This window comes from Cornus florida, unplaced genomic scaffold, assembly GCF_030987335.1.
Source record: "Cornus florida cultivar Cherokee Brave unplaced genomic scaffold, ASM3098733v1 CherokeeBrave_3.0.0_Hap2_Chr05, whole genome shotgun sequence".
Taxonomy (NCBI): domain Eukaryota; kingdom Viridiplantae; phylum Streptophyta; class Magnoliopsida; order Cornales; family Cornaceae; genus Cornus; species Cornus florida.
This window is the reverse complement of record NW_026775575.1, coordinates 116,597,136-116,612,117: the sequence shown is the minus strand read 5'-3', so window position 1 is coordinate 116,612,117 and position 14,982 is coordinate 116,597,136. Positions and strand designations below refer to the sequence as shown.

At 35.5% G+C, this 14,982-nt stretch overlaps 2 protein-coding genes across 2 annotated transcripts; both read right to left on the bottom strand.

The window, feature by feature from the left end:
- Window positions 1-4,804: 4,804 nt before the first annotated feature.
- Window positions 4,805-11,398, bottom strand: LOC132308892 (uncharacterized). The gene is made up of 3 exons (XM_059807174.1): window positions 10,997-11,398; window positions 7,468-7,752; window positions 4,805-6,206 (listed from the first exon to the last, which is right to left on the bottom strand). Exons 1-3 carry the CDS (start codon window positions 11,147-11,149, stop codon window positions 5,046-5,048), a joined length of 1,599 nt encoding a protein of 532 aa, XP_059663157.1. The 5' UTR covers window positions 11,150-11,398; the 3' UTR covers window positions 4,805-5,045.
- A 1,320-nt stretch (window positions 11,399-12,718) lies between these two features.
- On the bottom strand, window positions 12,719-13,478 carry LOC132310048 (CASP-like protein 1C1). Its single transcript, XM_059808290.1, has 3 exons — window positions 13,330-13,478; window positions 13,089-13,191; window positions 12,719-12,943 (listed from the first exon to the last, which is right to left on the bottom strand). The coding sequence occupies exons 1-3, from the start codon at window positions 13,476-13,478 to the stop codon at window positions 12,719-12,721; spliced, it is 477 nt and encodes a 158-aa protein (XP_059664273.1).
- Window positions 13,479-14,982: the final 1,504 nt, after the last annotated feature.

Genomic DNA, 14,982 nt, shown 5'->3' with positions numbered 1-14,982 from the left:
ATAAATTTGTGTGTCTATTAGTATATATATGTGTATATTTTGTTTTTGAGTTATGACTAATTTTATTTATTTTTTGAAAAAATCACTTTTTATTTTTGACCTAAGACCTCAAATTAGATTGAGCCACCTATCTATTGTATCTTTTTATATTGGTGGGCTTATGTAACTATCATACTAAGTCTAGGTCTTCCAATAAGTTCAGGGGTCCTAGTCTTATCAATATGGGTATTCTTAACCATGCAAATTATAAAGAGGGACAATATGGACTGAGTAACATCTAGAAAGCATAAGGTGACTGAAGAATACAAGTTGATATGTTTGGAATTACACAACTCTTTATTGTATCTTTTTATATTGGTAGGGCTTATATAACTATCATACTAAGTTTAGGTCTTCTTACCAAGTCTAGGTCTTCTAATAGTTTTACGCATCTGTAACTATAATACTAAGTCTAGGTCTTTTAATAATTTCACGGGTCTTAGTTGTATGCGTGCAGGAGCGGCTGGACCTTAGGCGATTTAGGAAATCTAATGCCTCAGCCAATAAGAAGGCCTTAATTTTTTTTTTTCTTTAATTCTTTATATTATATCCTTCCTAAAATTTTTATTTCCTTCTTATTATCACTTCAGCCAATATAAATGTCCAAAAATTTGTATTTCCTTATATTATAACTTTCAAAATATTTTTATTTGTTTATATTATAACCTTCCTAAAAATGTTATTTCCTTCTTATTATTAAACTTTGTCCAATAGAAAGGCTCCATTTTTTTTATAAATTTTTTATATTATAACCTCCTTAAATTTTTTATTTGTATCGATTATTACCCTAACCAATAGAGATTTAATAGGGGCCAAAAGATTCATATCTTTATCTTAACTATTTTTTTTCTCTCTCTCTCAGCTCATTCACAATTTATTTTTTTCTCCAGATTTTGTAAAACTTTCTATATTCTTATTTTAACTTTTATCTCTTTGTTTTTTTTTTTGTTTTCCTTCTTATTTCTGACATATTTTTCCTCATTTTTCATTAAGTATAAGTTGTATGACTCTAAAATCATTTATGTGACAAACAAGATTAATTGAATTGACTATATATATATATTAGATATTCAAAGGCCACTTTTATATTTTTCGCTTAAGGCCTCAAATTATATTGAGCCTCCCCTGCTTACACCCTAACATCGCATGGGACTTTACCCCTGCAAACATAAGGCTTGTTGAGCATATCCAATAGTAGTCAAAACTCTTCTATGATTTTCAAAAAACATTTTACCATCAGTTTTACAGATGGTAAGAATCTTATTTACAATAATATTGATTTAGGGACCAAATTACTGAATTCAAATTATATAAAAGTATGGGTCTCAATACGTCATAATTCGGTAGTTACTTTTAAATCACTACTCTATTCACAAAGGAATTAATTTTTAGGTTAGTTAGTCAAAGTGATTTTATATCCAAAATATAAAGAAATAAAACTCCATAATTACTACTCATTTACGGAAACAATGTATATATGATTTTTATTTATTTTGTAATTTATGAGGGTTTTGGGCAATTAAAATATAAAAATTGATTAAAAGACAAAAAACTATTTTACAAATGGGTTACGCGACCATTAATGTCATTTTAGTACTTTTCTGCATTATTTAATCAGTAAGTTAGATCTACTGACCGTTACATGGGAGACCCCATCATATTTTAGTGCTAGTGCTCCAAATTATAATATAATATGATTTATAGACATCTAAATTGACGGTACAAAGTGGTGAGATCTAGAAATCCGAAAAAGGAGGCTTCAAATATGACGACCTTGCTTTTCACATCCCCCAAGTCCCAGTTGAGCCACTTTGACGTTATCACCTCTGATCTCAAATGTAACCCATCTGTGATTATGTCTACCATATACAATTAATAAAAAGAAGACAAAAAAAGGGTGAAACACATTTCACTCCGTAAGAGACAACCCAGTGGCATTGGTTGGGGGCTCACACCAACTGTGCACACACTTGTCACCTACCTGTATACAATATATTAAATCAATATCCAAAGTCAAGATTACACACCATTGAACCCGTCAAAGACTTAATATCGAAACTCAAGATGACACACGTTGTCCAATCAATTACTTCATTGATAACTCACATCCAGCAACTAAATACCCATACAATTCAAAAGAAATTTCCATGAAAGACCAAGTTGTGAAGAGTTTGGTACGCCCTCAATACGCCCCTCCGAACAGTCATCATCAATGAAAGCCTCTTGGGTTGGGTGTGGTAGTCATTTTCTATTTTCTGTCCCCCCCCCCCCTTTTTTTTTTTTTGTCTTCATACCCGAATTCAATAAAGTGTTGTGTACGCTCTAATATAACTTAGCTTTGTGGTTTATTGAACTTTTTATATCACTCACTTTCATGAATTGATTTTGGGACTTTGATTTTGAATACGTAATGAGGAGTTGTAGCTGATAATATAAATGCGAATTGGGGGGGGGGGGGGGGGGGGGGGGGGGGGGGGGTGTTGAATGGTTTCTCCTCTTTTATTTTGTAACTAATTTACCTTATGCTGAAATGTTGTGCTCCTCTTAGAATCATCTCATTTTGAGGTAATAAATCTCTGTGTTTTTTGCTCCTCAATAATAATTAATCAAATTGTAGAAATTTCTCCCCCTCTTTTCTTCTATTGTTGCCCATACGGTCCCATTCCATATGTCCATGCCATACGTATCCGTAATCACATAGGAACAAACTTGACCTTTCTATTTTTTCTCATGACAAACGAAGTTGAAAAGAAAACAACAACAACAATAATAATATACTCACGTGAAATTAAAAAAATTCCTAGAATGACAACTCAGTAAACTATCATTACATAAACCAAATCAAATGGCAGATATTTATAAGATATTTATGGTTGAAAACGGGGGCATTAAAAACATAAACTTTGGATGAGATTTGGAATAGATTCTGCTAATAATTTTTTACGGATCTTTAGACGAGCGCGTTTCTCTCCGCAAGGAGATGAACGTGATATATTTACTTTCTCAAATCCGTTTCCAGGTGAATGAGAAATTAACTCCAAAGTGGAGTGCTTTAATAAGCCTAAATGGGCATGTAAAATGTGGTAAGTGTTTGTCCCACATGGAAAAAAAATGTTTAAACCAATTGAAATTTAAATAAGTCAGATTTGGGTTTGGGCATGGACTTGGGCCTAATTGTAAAGTCCAATTATTTTTTTTACTAAATGGAATTTTGGATTGGGCCTTTAATTTTGGGCTGGGCTTATTTAAATGGGTGGTTTTTTTATTTTATTTAAATTAAAAGTTAGTTTTTTTTCTAAAGGGTTGCATCTATTTCTAAAGGGTTGTATCTATTTTTCAAAGAATTATATCTTTTTCTAAAGGGTTGCAACTCAAAGCCAATAGACATAACTATTCATGTGAACCATTGCAACCTATTGGAGTGGTTGTGTCTATTGGTGAACAAACACCATGTGAATCATTGTAACTAATTGGAGTGAATGTATCCAGTGTGAAGAGACACACACATATATATATGGTTGTATCCAATGATGAAGAGACACACCCACCCGACAAGGCATTTTGTTGCCTATAAATACCCCCATTTGGATCATTTGTAAATCATTCATTTCCATTTTCTTCTATCTCCCTCTCTAGACTTGAACCCAACCCAAGTGGGTTCAAACCATAGGTTAAGTGGTCCGAACCACTTAGACCCTAATCTAATTTCATCGAGCCATATTAAGATTAGTTCGAACCATTTGGTTCGCATTGCATTCAATTCAGTATTTATATAGTATAGACGTATTTTTGAGTCAGAGAGAGTATTACACAGAGAAAGTTCGCCGTATCTACAAGTTTGTAGTGTTGCTACTGGTGGATGTAGACCGTTGTATCCTGGGAGATAGACGCCACTGAATCCGTGAGCACCAAAGCGGGGCGAATCTGTCTTAAGGACATAGTATCCAACATTAGCCTCGATCCAGATTCTTTATTTATTATTATTACTTTATTGCTTTATTTTACATATTTAATTAAATATAGAATTACATATTTAATTAATGATTTTTTAGCATATTGTTAATTATCTTATGACGGTTTGTTATATTTTAAATGTCACATGAAGCATATATTTACCAACATTTAAAATATGAGATATTTTTTGACAGCTTTCTCTCCATCCACGAGAATGACAACGACATTGATGAATGAAACCAGGAACCACAGCTATGCCCTCTAAAGTTGTCACCGCGTGGCCAGACCACGACTAACATTCATTTTGTTTGATTATTACCTCTTGCATTAAGGTAGTATTTTTCATTTAAAAATTATAAATCGTAGAGAGAAGCTACTAGTTGGATGAGATGAACTGTCCTATTACACTCACCTGCCGCATATCCTCCTCCAAACAATATTAGGGCACAGTGAATTGTGCAAACCAAGTTTGCTAAACAGCATACATAGTGTGCACTGTGTGCTTTCATGCACTTCCTTTCAGCTACAGCTCCATATGAGAAATCTAAATCTAAAAATCAGTTCTAGAAAGTAGGCTATTCAATTTTGAAGAATTAATGAAGTTTCCAATGAATGTGGGTGTACGCATGGACTCATTCCGATGGGACCCATAGCCCACTCCGCTGACCTTAATGCCTCATCAATGAAACAAAGTAAAGGAAATAAAGATAAATATATGCATCCCAGGTATTCATGGGAGCTTACAGTCGTATATATCAAGACCTGGAATTTCAATAAAAGGAGCTAGGGGTCATCATTTAACAGATAAGACTAGTCAGTCAAATTGTAAATCAACTTGATCATGGTAAATAAAAACCAATTACGCAGTTTTGGAATCAAGTCACAAATATACAGTGATCTTTTTGTATCTCTAATCCATATACACCAACTACAAGCAAATTACACTATCCTTTATTAGACAAAAGATTAAACTAAAAACATATGATGTTTGATGTGGCAATTGGAGGTTGCTGTGATAAATGGATGGTTTAGGATGGATGCAGAATACTTACTTACCCAGACCATCCTCTCTGAGAACCTCCGGAAGAGTGCACATTCAACCTGTCGAGCACAGCATTGAAATCAACAGGCTGACCACTCTCCTCCAGCCTCTGAATCACGCTAACAACGTGATCACCCCTGTAACCCATGCTCACCAATTTCTCAATCAGGTCATTGTAGGGATGGTTATGCATGAATTGTGGGGGCCGGGGATTCTGAGAAGGGACATTTGTTGGAGGATAGCCACCTTGTGGAAATTGAGGTTGTTGGGGTGCATGATGCATCCTTCCCCCGTCACCTTCATAGATCAAATATGCGTTCCCTGGAGAGGTTGTGGGATGAGCTCCAGCAGCTGTGTACCCATCGCCAGTCTGCATTCCAAAAGAGGGTTTGAGCTGCTGAGGTGGAGGCTGTGGCTGAACTGTTCTACCAGTCCCGCCATATCCATAAGGCATTGCCTCCGAACGACTTGCACTGGGTTGCGAAATTCCCGAGAATGGTACTTGCATCGGCATGCTGTTTGGAACTGTCTCTGGAAGAGAGGGGTTTGCAGGTTGACTTGGCAGGTAAGTAGGATATATTGCAGTTGATGGGTGTCTTATCTGCGGTTGCATAGAGGGCTGCTGAGGTGCTTGCACCTGCTGAGGTAACTGCTGAGGCCACTGCTGCTGAAACTGAGGTAATGGTTGGATTTGCGGTGTCTGATTTACTTGAGATTGTGCTGGCTGCGGTGCCACCCTAGACATGTCTTGCATTTGGGGAGTTCCATATTGAGAATCAGATGGCAGATATTGACCCTGGGTTGGTTGTGATTGGGCTGGGGGATTTGATATATGGGCTGGAGGTAAGTAGTACGCCTGTGGTTGGGAAACACTCTGAGGTGGGGGAGGTGGAAGGGGTGCCACGGGCTGCTGCTGTTCAACAGGTCTGTTGGGGAGTGAAGGCTGTGAGGCTACTTGATGGGGCAGAGCAAGAGCCAATTGCTGGTTGTGCATGTCTGATGTGTTCTCAGTCCATTTAGGATCAGATGTTGGTGGTGCAACTCTCTCCTCATTCTGTTGGGAATGGGACCCAGAAGAGGATTCTTTCTGTGCAAGCTGAAGCTTGGCAAGTTCTTTCTGGGTTTCAGCAAGTTCCTGCTTGTCTCTTAGGATCTGTACTGACCTGTGGACCTGCAGTAGGGATTATGAAACAAGTACACTGATTTCCTAAACTTTACTTGGAAAATTTTAAGTTAGAAAAGTGAGAAGCAATAACAGCAGTGCATTGATAAACATGAAAAGAGCCCATTTATTCAGAAGCAAAGCAGGCTGCTTCCATTCAGATCAATATACTGCTGACATACCCAAGGCTCAAATCAAAAGAGAGAAGCCAAGGCTCAATCAAAAGAGAGGAGCCAAGGTTATCAATTTATTCTACAGAAAAAGCAAGAAATAGAAAATAAAATATGTATCCTGCCAAACAAATGGTCTTCATTTCCCACTAATTTAATAGTGACAATCAATCAAAGAACGCAACAAAAGAGATGTCAGCATCTTTCTCTTAAGTATTAAACCCTAAAGCCCACCAATCCCTTAGATGATGGGTCAACACATTTACCATCGAGCTACAATGGATTTGGCAGTCACTAGGATACTGCACATTATATTTACTTGGAAGAAAAAAGAAAAAGAAAAAGAAGATACTGCATATTATGTTTGATACATTAAATAATTCAAAATACATATCTAGACTTGCCAAAAGCTTGATAGTATGATGCTGAACTAAATGCCTCTGATGATACCGTATTTAAGCAAAGCTCACTTCGACACAGAACAATTATAATGAGTCTACGGTCATTCAAATGTATTTTATATATTCATGCCTGGGATTTGTTAAATTTAAATGGTAACACGTTTTCCTCATAGCATTCGGGATGAACTTTGCATGCCTTTGAGATCATTTTTAGGAATTCAAGACACCACCGTTCAATTCTTTACTACAACAGGTGGTGATTGCTCTATTTTCTTCAAGGATCCATCTATGAGATGCAGTTGCACCGTTAAATGCTAACGAGAACCACCCTGAAAAGTCCAACCACGTGTTAAAAGAACTCAAGGGTAGTTTCAATGTTTATACATTATTTATCACTTCACTGAAGTACACATGTAACCCAGAGTCCAGCAAGACATAGAATATCCTGCACAGTTGAACCCAGACTATCCGATACCACAAGGAGGTATGTTCCACAACATGAAATTGGAACTCACAGGTCCACTCAACAAACCCAGAAAGCTGTTTCCAATGCTACCTAAAGATATCAGTTCTCGCTACCTACATTGCACAGTAAATGGGTGTACTGAAGAGCCAATGTTTTTATCTCATAATAACACAAGTTAAACCAAGATTAAAATAATAATAGGTGTAATGTCCACCTAGAAAGTTGCAACTCACCTCTTGGACATGCTTCTCGAGAGATTTAAGCTTTGACTCTGCATCTCCATGGTCACGAACTAATTCAGATCGCATTTCTCCAATGGATTTATCGAGATTGTAGCAGTATAGTTCCAATTGCGAGAGTCTTGAACTGATTCCCTCAAGAAAACGCATGAGATTGTCAGCATATTTCTTCATGGTCTTTTCAACAGTAGAAATCACATCTTGGCTAGAACTTTCTTCTGGTGGACCATAGGAGGAAGCAGGAAAATGTGATCTAGCCATTCTGCTTTTAGGTAGATCCTGCTCAATATAAAAATGATAATAATATTCTTAAGCTTTTACCAAAAAAAAAAAAAAAAAAAAAACTGAAATTCCAATTGTAAGCATAAACCACACAACAGTAAATAACAAGATACAAAATGGCATTAGATAATGAATTCAAGACGAACGTAATTATCATCTTCTATTTAATATCAATAGAAAAGTTGCCTTTATATGCAAGACTAAAGAGAAATGCATGTCAATACCATCTGAATTCTGGAAAGATGAATACATTCTGTTTCTAAACAATTACGTGGGATGACAAGGGGGCAACCTTTCTAGCAAAATCAAAAGTGGCTCTCTTAAAAATTTACATACAGAACACGTTGTCCTTGAATTCGATAACCCCCAGAAACCACAAAGCAGTTAATTTTTGGGGGTGTTAATGGTTTGGAGTGGAACAAGGAGAGACTGAAAATAGCAGTAAAGAGTGAGAGTGAGAGTGAGAATGCGAGTTAGGGTTTGGGGGCTGAAACTTGTAATCTCCTAATTTTCGCATAGTGAAATATTTCGCCGAATCTTCACCGTGGACGTAGGTTTGCTTTAAGCCGAACCACGTAAATCACTATGTTCTTTGTAATTGGCGTGTTTGTTTTTCTATTGTGATTCGTGAGTTATTCTTGGTTCGCGTAACACTTACTGTCATAGTAAGACTTCCACACATTAGATCTCAAACCGAGTCATTTTTTCTCAAATGGTCAACCAGATGTTTTGGTTTCATAGAAGCTGAAGCAAAACCAAACTGAAATATCCAGTTAAGCATAAAATATAGACGCAGCATTCCTGTTTTCAATTTCATGAAATCAGTTAGGGTATGCTACTATTATGTTCGAGTCTTCTCAAACATTTTGGCAATGAAACTGACACTTTCATGGTTGCCTAACAAATAATCATGTCACGTTAACGCTTCTTTCTATTTTATTTATTCAATTATTTGTTGCTAAGTTTTCCAGAAATTCATTCAAATATAAATGGAGGCCATCTTGTTCTGCAATCAGAACCACATAATTTGGGGGCACAGGAAGAAGCCCCCGCAATTCCCTTATTTTGTAGGAGACAAATTCGCTTGTTCCACCCATGATTCCATGGCAAGTGAAGGCAAGGAACATTGCAGTTGAGACTCATAAATTCCTTATTTGTGCAGCTAAAAGGAAAAAAGAAAAACCCAATTGCAAATTCCATCTAAAATGAAAATTAGAAATAGTATTCCCAATGAAGTATGTGAAAATTCTTCTATTCGACGTTGCTGTTAGGAGTTTCCATTGTTAAAGGAGTCACGCTTCATATAATTTTTTAATATGACTCAAGTCTTTAGAATTTTTCCAAGTATGTATATTGGCTTACAAAATAACCCCATTGAAGACCTGGTAGTGTGAGGTAGCCGCTAGTCAGGATGGTCGATGGTCGGTCCGCCTTTTAAGTCTTTAATACATTTAGTGATTCAAGTTTCAAGAGTGACTCTCCAGCCAAAACACACACACATACACAGAGGGGAGTGGTTCAATATAATCTTAGGGATTCTCAAAATACATACAATAAAAGAAAGGGAAGAGAGCAACAAAGGAAACTATATATCGAGGACTGTTGCAGGGGAATCCAAATTACTTAATAATTTTTGGTTGGGAAGTCTAATTATACAGTACTTGCACTTTTGTTCATGTAGACACCAGACACCAGACACCAAAGGAAACTACTCATTAAATAGGTAAAAAGATCCCAATTCATTCTTAAGTTAACACAATACATCTCCAGGGGCAAGCAGACTTCCCAGAACCATAAAATTATCATCTTACTGGCTTACCACATCTCCCTTGTCTTTACAAATCCATATACTAACGATTCTTTAGCTCCAGAGGGTCCAAAATAATTGTCAGAAGTTGTATCATACTGTTTAGAACATACCAAAAATATGAAACCCTCAAGGTCTATGCAAAGACACCAATATGAAGTTATGCCAGTCTTCCTAACAACTCAGAAACACTATTGCAGCTTGAGTTTCTAGAGTAAAAAAATAAGGAGTCTGATCCATGATTTTCAAGCTGGTTCCCTTGTTGGATATCAACTTCTTTAAATCATTTACTAAGAAACATTGTTGCCACATGAGTTTCTAGAGCAAAACAATAGAGTGTTTGACCCATGTTCTCCAGGTTGGTTCCTTGGTTGAACAATTTTGTCAACTTCTTTGAATCATTTAGTCCACACAGATGGATGCACAATGACCGATTCTTTCCAAAATCTCAAAAGGTTCATCGCCAATTCTATCAGCTTCAAGTTTCTTAATTGTAAAATAAAAATTTACCATTTCCTCACGATGATAATGATAATGGATAACACCGTCGGACACCATTCCTTGGTATATAAAACAACAGTAATTCCAGGACTAATTCCCCTGTAGGCTGAATAAAATAAAGAGATTGGAATCAAAGTTATTAGCATGCAGCTAGTGATCTATAAACGGGATTTCCAACAATCTAAGCAAAAAGGTGCACATAAAAGCAGGCATCTCTACAAGATTTAGTCATGTAAGATACCATACAACTTGTTTTAAAGGAAAGAATCAGCAGTCTATATTGAGATTGTGTTCCAACCAAATTCAAGACGACGCGTGGAAGCAAGAAGCAAGGTTAATAACTTATACAATTTCAACACATACTATTGAAATGTATTTTGAATTATAAAAATCAGAAACAGGAAGGAACGGTAGTAGATTTCACACCCTCAAACATTATTCTAGAAAGTTTCGAACATAAATATTCCCCAATAAATGAATTAGCCATTGAGATAATGAAACAAATGGTTAGTAACTCATCCACAACCACCAAACAACTACTCTGGTAACACTGATGCCCATAAACCACACCCTCCCCTTCTTAATATCAGTTAGAACTTCTATCAAGTATAAAAATATCATTATCCCCAACATGTTCAACATACCCTTATAATTAAAGGTTTAAATTTTGCAAATTCAGTAATCAAAACTTTCCAAATACAACTCCGCCGCTTCCAACAACTCAATTTTGATCCCACTTGAGGCAGTAACGAATTAATTCCATCACCTTAATGTCAAGCTTCCAACGACCTCATTCAATTGAAAAGGCAAAGCATAAACAACTGTTAAACCTCAAACAATATCTACAATTCATCAAAACCCCAATATATACACCACACGAGTACACTCAGACTTTATCAACATAAATCAAACAAGAGCCTATAAGCATAGTACCTTGGGGGAATTGGTTCCGAGCCCAGGATCGGTTTGACTACCATTAAAACTCTCCTGATTGGCGTAATCTTCGTACGAGCAGAGAATGTCATCGGAGCCAAAATCGAACCCTTTCGAACCCGAATTGTTACGACCTGAAGATCCAGAAGCCATAATAGGAGATCGAAAATGTGATTCGTGGTTTGAGCGAGCGAGCGAGCGATCGATCGATCGTGATACAGATGGAAAAGACTAGGGTTCGCAGATGAATAAATGGAAGGCAAGGAGATTTCCTAAAGAGAGAAATATATATATATATAGAGAGAGAGAAACAAAAAATCCTTAGCTCTTTGAAAGAGGAAAGCTCTTGTCCCTGCAAGAGGAAAGTTGTTCTATATAATGCTGAATGTGCAAGAAACGCCTTTTTAATGAATTATATAAAGGCGAAAATGGTCCCGAAGTTACACGGTCGGATAAGGATTAGACCCGGCTCTCACTTTATTCTTGCTAAGATACCCTTAATTTTACTTTAATAAATAAATCCACACACTTTACAAAATTCTGAAAATTGTGTGTTACCCTCCAACTACTATACTATCATGAGTTATGTTCTATGAGTTCTAAAATTTTACTGAATTACTCCCTTTGTTATATATCATGCGCTAAATCTTGTTCGCTAAATAATCTTTTTTCGAACTTAATTCTTGTTTTATTTATTTATTTAACTATTTGTTTTATGCTTTAATAAAGCTTGAATACTTGTTAGTATTATGTTTAAAAATTTAGTTATTTGCATATATATATATATATTTTTTTTTATGATTTAAGGTTTTCAATAAATTCAGCAAGTTATTTGCAAAAAAGATTTTTTTTTTCAACAAAAGAAATATGTTGATAAAATTTTAAATGGTTCATTATAAATTGGCTACGGGGCATGATGACTTGACGTCATCCTCACCTTTCTCCGGTGATAAACCGGCAGTCGGATTTGAAACTCAACGATGGCAACTAAACACGAGGGTTGCGCTCGTTGCGGGACTTAACCCAACACCTTACGGCACAAGTTGACAACAGTCATGCACCACCTGTGTCCGCGTTCCCGAAGGCACCCCTCTTTCAAGAGGATTCGCGGCATGTCAAGCCCCGGTATGTAGACCAATTAATGCAATGCAAGTAAAAGTTCCTAGATTCATGAAGATATAGAACAACATATAAGTTTAGCTGGGGGATTTTCTTTGAACCCAGTTTTTAGGTATTTCTTTTTTGGCTATAATGAATAATTGTAAATATATATTCAGACTGGGCTGATTCAGTCATTTTATTCACTTTATTTTATGGCAAGATTACAGAAAGATTATTACTACTACACTTCAAGTCAAACAAAATATAAAAATCATCACTACAGGAATACAATCTTTGCTTCTAGGAGTATAGACAACTGAAACTGATGTGAAACTGCATAACAGAGAAGCCACTAAAACTAATTGGGTCTTGTTACCCAACTCACATGTAGTGGAAAACAACTTTTTTAAGTTAAATACGTTCTTAAGAAAATGAGATCAATGTATTCCAAAACCCAAAAAATATGAAAAACATTTGACATTTGGAACAGGAACGAACAAACTGTAAATATTTATCTAAATATAGTACCATACAACCATTAATATTCTCCACCGCATAAGTTTAAACTCAATATTTCTCCAAATTAAAAAAAAAAAATCCCCTCAAAACCTTGTGCTTGTGCTACATGAGTAGAGGATTGATAATAACATGGTAGGTATACAAAGTGAGCAAAATCTGGACTATGGCTCCGAGTGAACCAACGGCAAGCGCTCCGGTCAGACGGTTGCAGAAAGCGGGGACTAGGCCACAGATGGCTGTCCAGCCTACATGTGCATTCCCTTTTTTCATTATATAAAGGTCCTCACCCGCTAAGAAACACCCTGAAGCGATTACCAAAACCATAATCTGGTGGTACAAACAAATCATCCAAACCATTAATAAAAAAATATATATATATATATAACTACTATATACCTAATTATGCACTAACTAGGTAGAGTGGTCAGGTAATTAATGGATAGAAGAAAGAGAGATAAATGGTTATAATTACCATATCCAAGACCACAATTAATCGCCATTGGTTACTACCAGAGGGAAGGAACAGAACAAGTAAGTTATAACCAGCTGCTATGTAGTTTACAATGACAAAGTACCTACATTATATATAAAGCAGCTATCAATCAGTGAAACACACGAGAGAAGACAATTTGGCATATATATATATATATATATATATATATATTAATTAATATATGAAATCAAAATGCATGGTAGATGAAGCACACACGTACTTCAGAACTGGCCAATTGCTGATCTTTGCTTCGAAGGTGAAAGTGATCATGTCAACCGATTTATGGCTTGTACCCATTACAATAGCTGCTATAAGAGTTGCGAGCATGACTAGGATTCTTATCACATAGCTGAACACTGTTTTGGCCATCTCTATGAATAACTTGCATATATAGCACACATTAATTAATTAATTAATTAAGAAACATAAGTATTGATTAGGCAAGTATAGGATTCAATAATGCACTTGTCTAAAATTTTTTATTTATTTATTTTTAAAATTTTCTCCCTTAATAAGGGATGCAGACTATGTTTACAATTAGCCATTGAAGATCACCGTTCAATTTTTCTTGATTTAAGTATTTCTCAATAAAATAAATGGAGTTAATTAAACACAAAAAGATTGCTTTATATATCTATTCAAAAAATTAATTGGACATGAATTGAGAACTATAATCATAGTTATGATCATGGTATACATGTGGCGCAGTGTTAATATTCTACAAATTGATTTGCTCCATCTTATTCTGAATGTTTTGAATAAGTGATTTTGGTAAACAAAGTGGGCATAATTATGCAGATACATGAAAAACTGAGATTATTTATATGCACTGGAAGTTTAAAAAAAAGTCTATTGAAACATAGACTAAGATCTACTTATATATGTTGAAAACAAAAAATAGTCCTAAGTACAGATAAAAATAAAGCATTCTTATTCATAAGAAAGATATATATTAAATATACAAGTTTAAACACAAAAATGAGATTGAAAATTACTCACCTTTTGTATATATATTTGATCTTGACTTGTAATAAGAACACACAAAGACAAAGAAAGAAAAAATGGCTGATGAGGATCTCAAACCTTTGTGTTAAAAGAGAGAGATCGAAGTACTCATCATTTAATAGTTATTTGTGAGTTATTAATTTATAGGCTGCTTAAATTTTATATAAGGAAATAAATTATGTAAAGAAAATTGCTATTTGCATTACATTAATTTTCTTTTCCTTTTTTTTTTACATGAGAATGTGTCTTGAAAGAGAAGTTTACATGCTTATTGAGAGAATCTTTGAGTTTCTATATATAATGATTTAATTTCCAGATTAAGATTGAGAGAAGTGTTGGGGTTTAGGGATGATACCGAAAATCTGAAATAAACAAGATAGGCTTGGATTTATCATGCACATGATTTGGCTTGGATATATCATGGAGTTCGATCTGGAGGAACATGCAGTGCTTGCTTATTCTACCGATAGTTTTTTGAGAGAAAAATAATTGTGAAGAGTGTGATTTGAACCCAAAAACACGCCCTTACGGACCAGATCCTTAATCTGGCGCCTTAGATCAACTCGGCCATCCCCACATCACAGTGACAGCCTTTTCCAAATTATGACCATCAGTAAATTTGGTGCACCAGTGGATTTTGGGATGCTTAGGTTGTACCTAAAGCGCGGAGAAGCAATCTGCAGCTACCTCTGTTGTTTTGATGTAAGGTAAAGTATTTTCTTTTCAATCGGGTGCGGCGAAGTTTTAATATTTTTTTTACATAAATATTTTACAACAACTAAACACTAGAAAACATAAAAAAAACATTTTACGCAGAGTCTTCACCTTCTACCTCGAAAAGTGAGGTCGCCATAGGTTAGTTGAAATG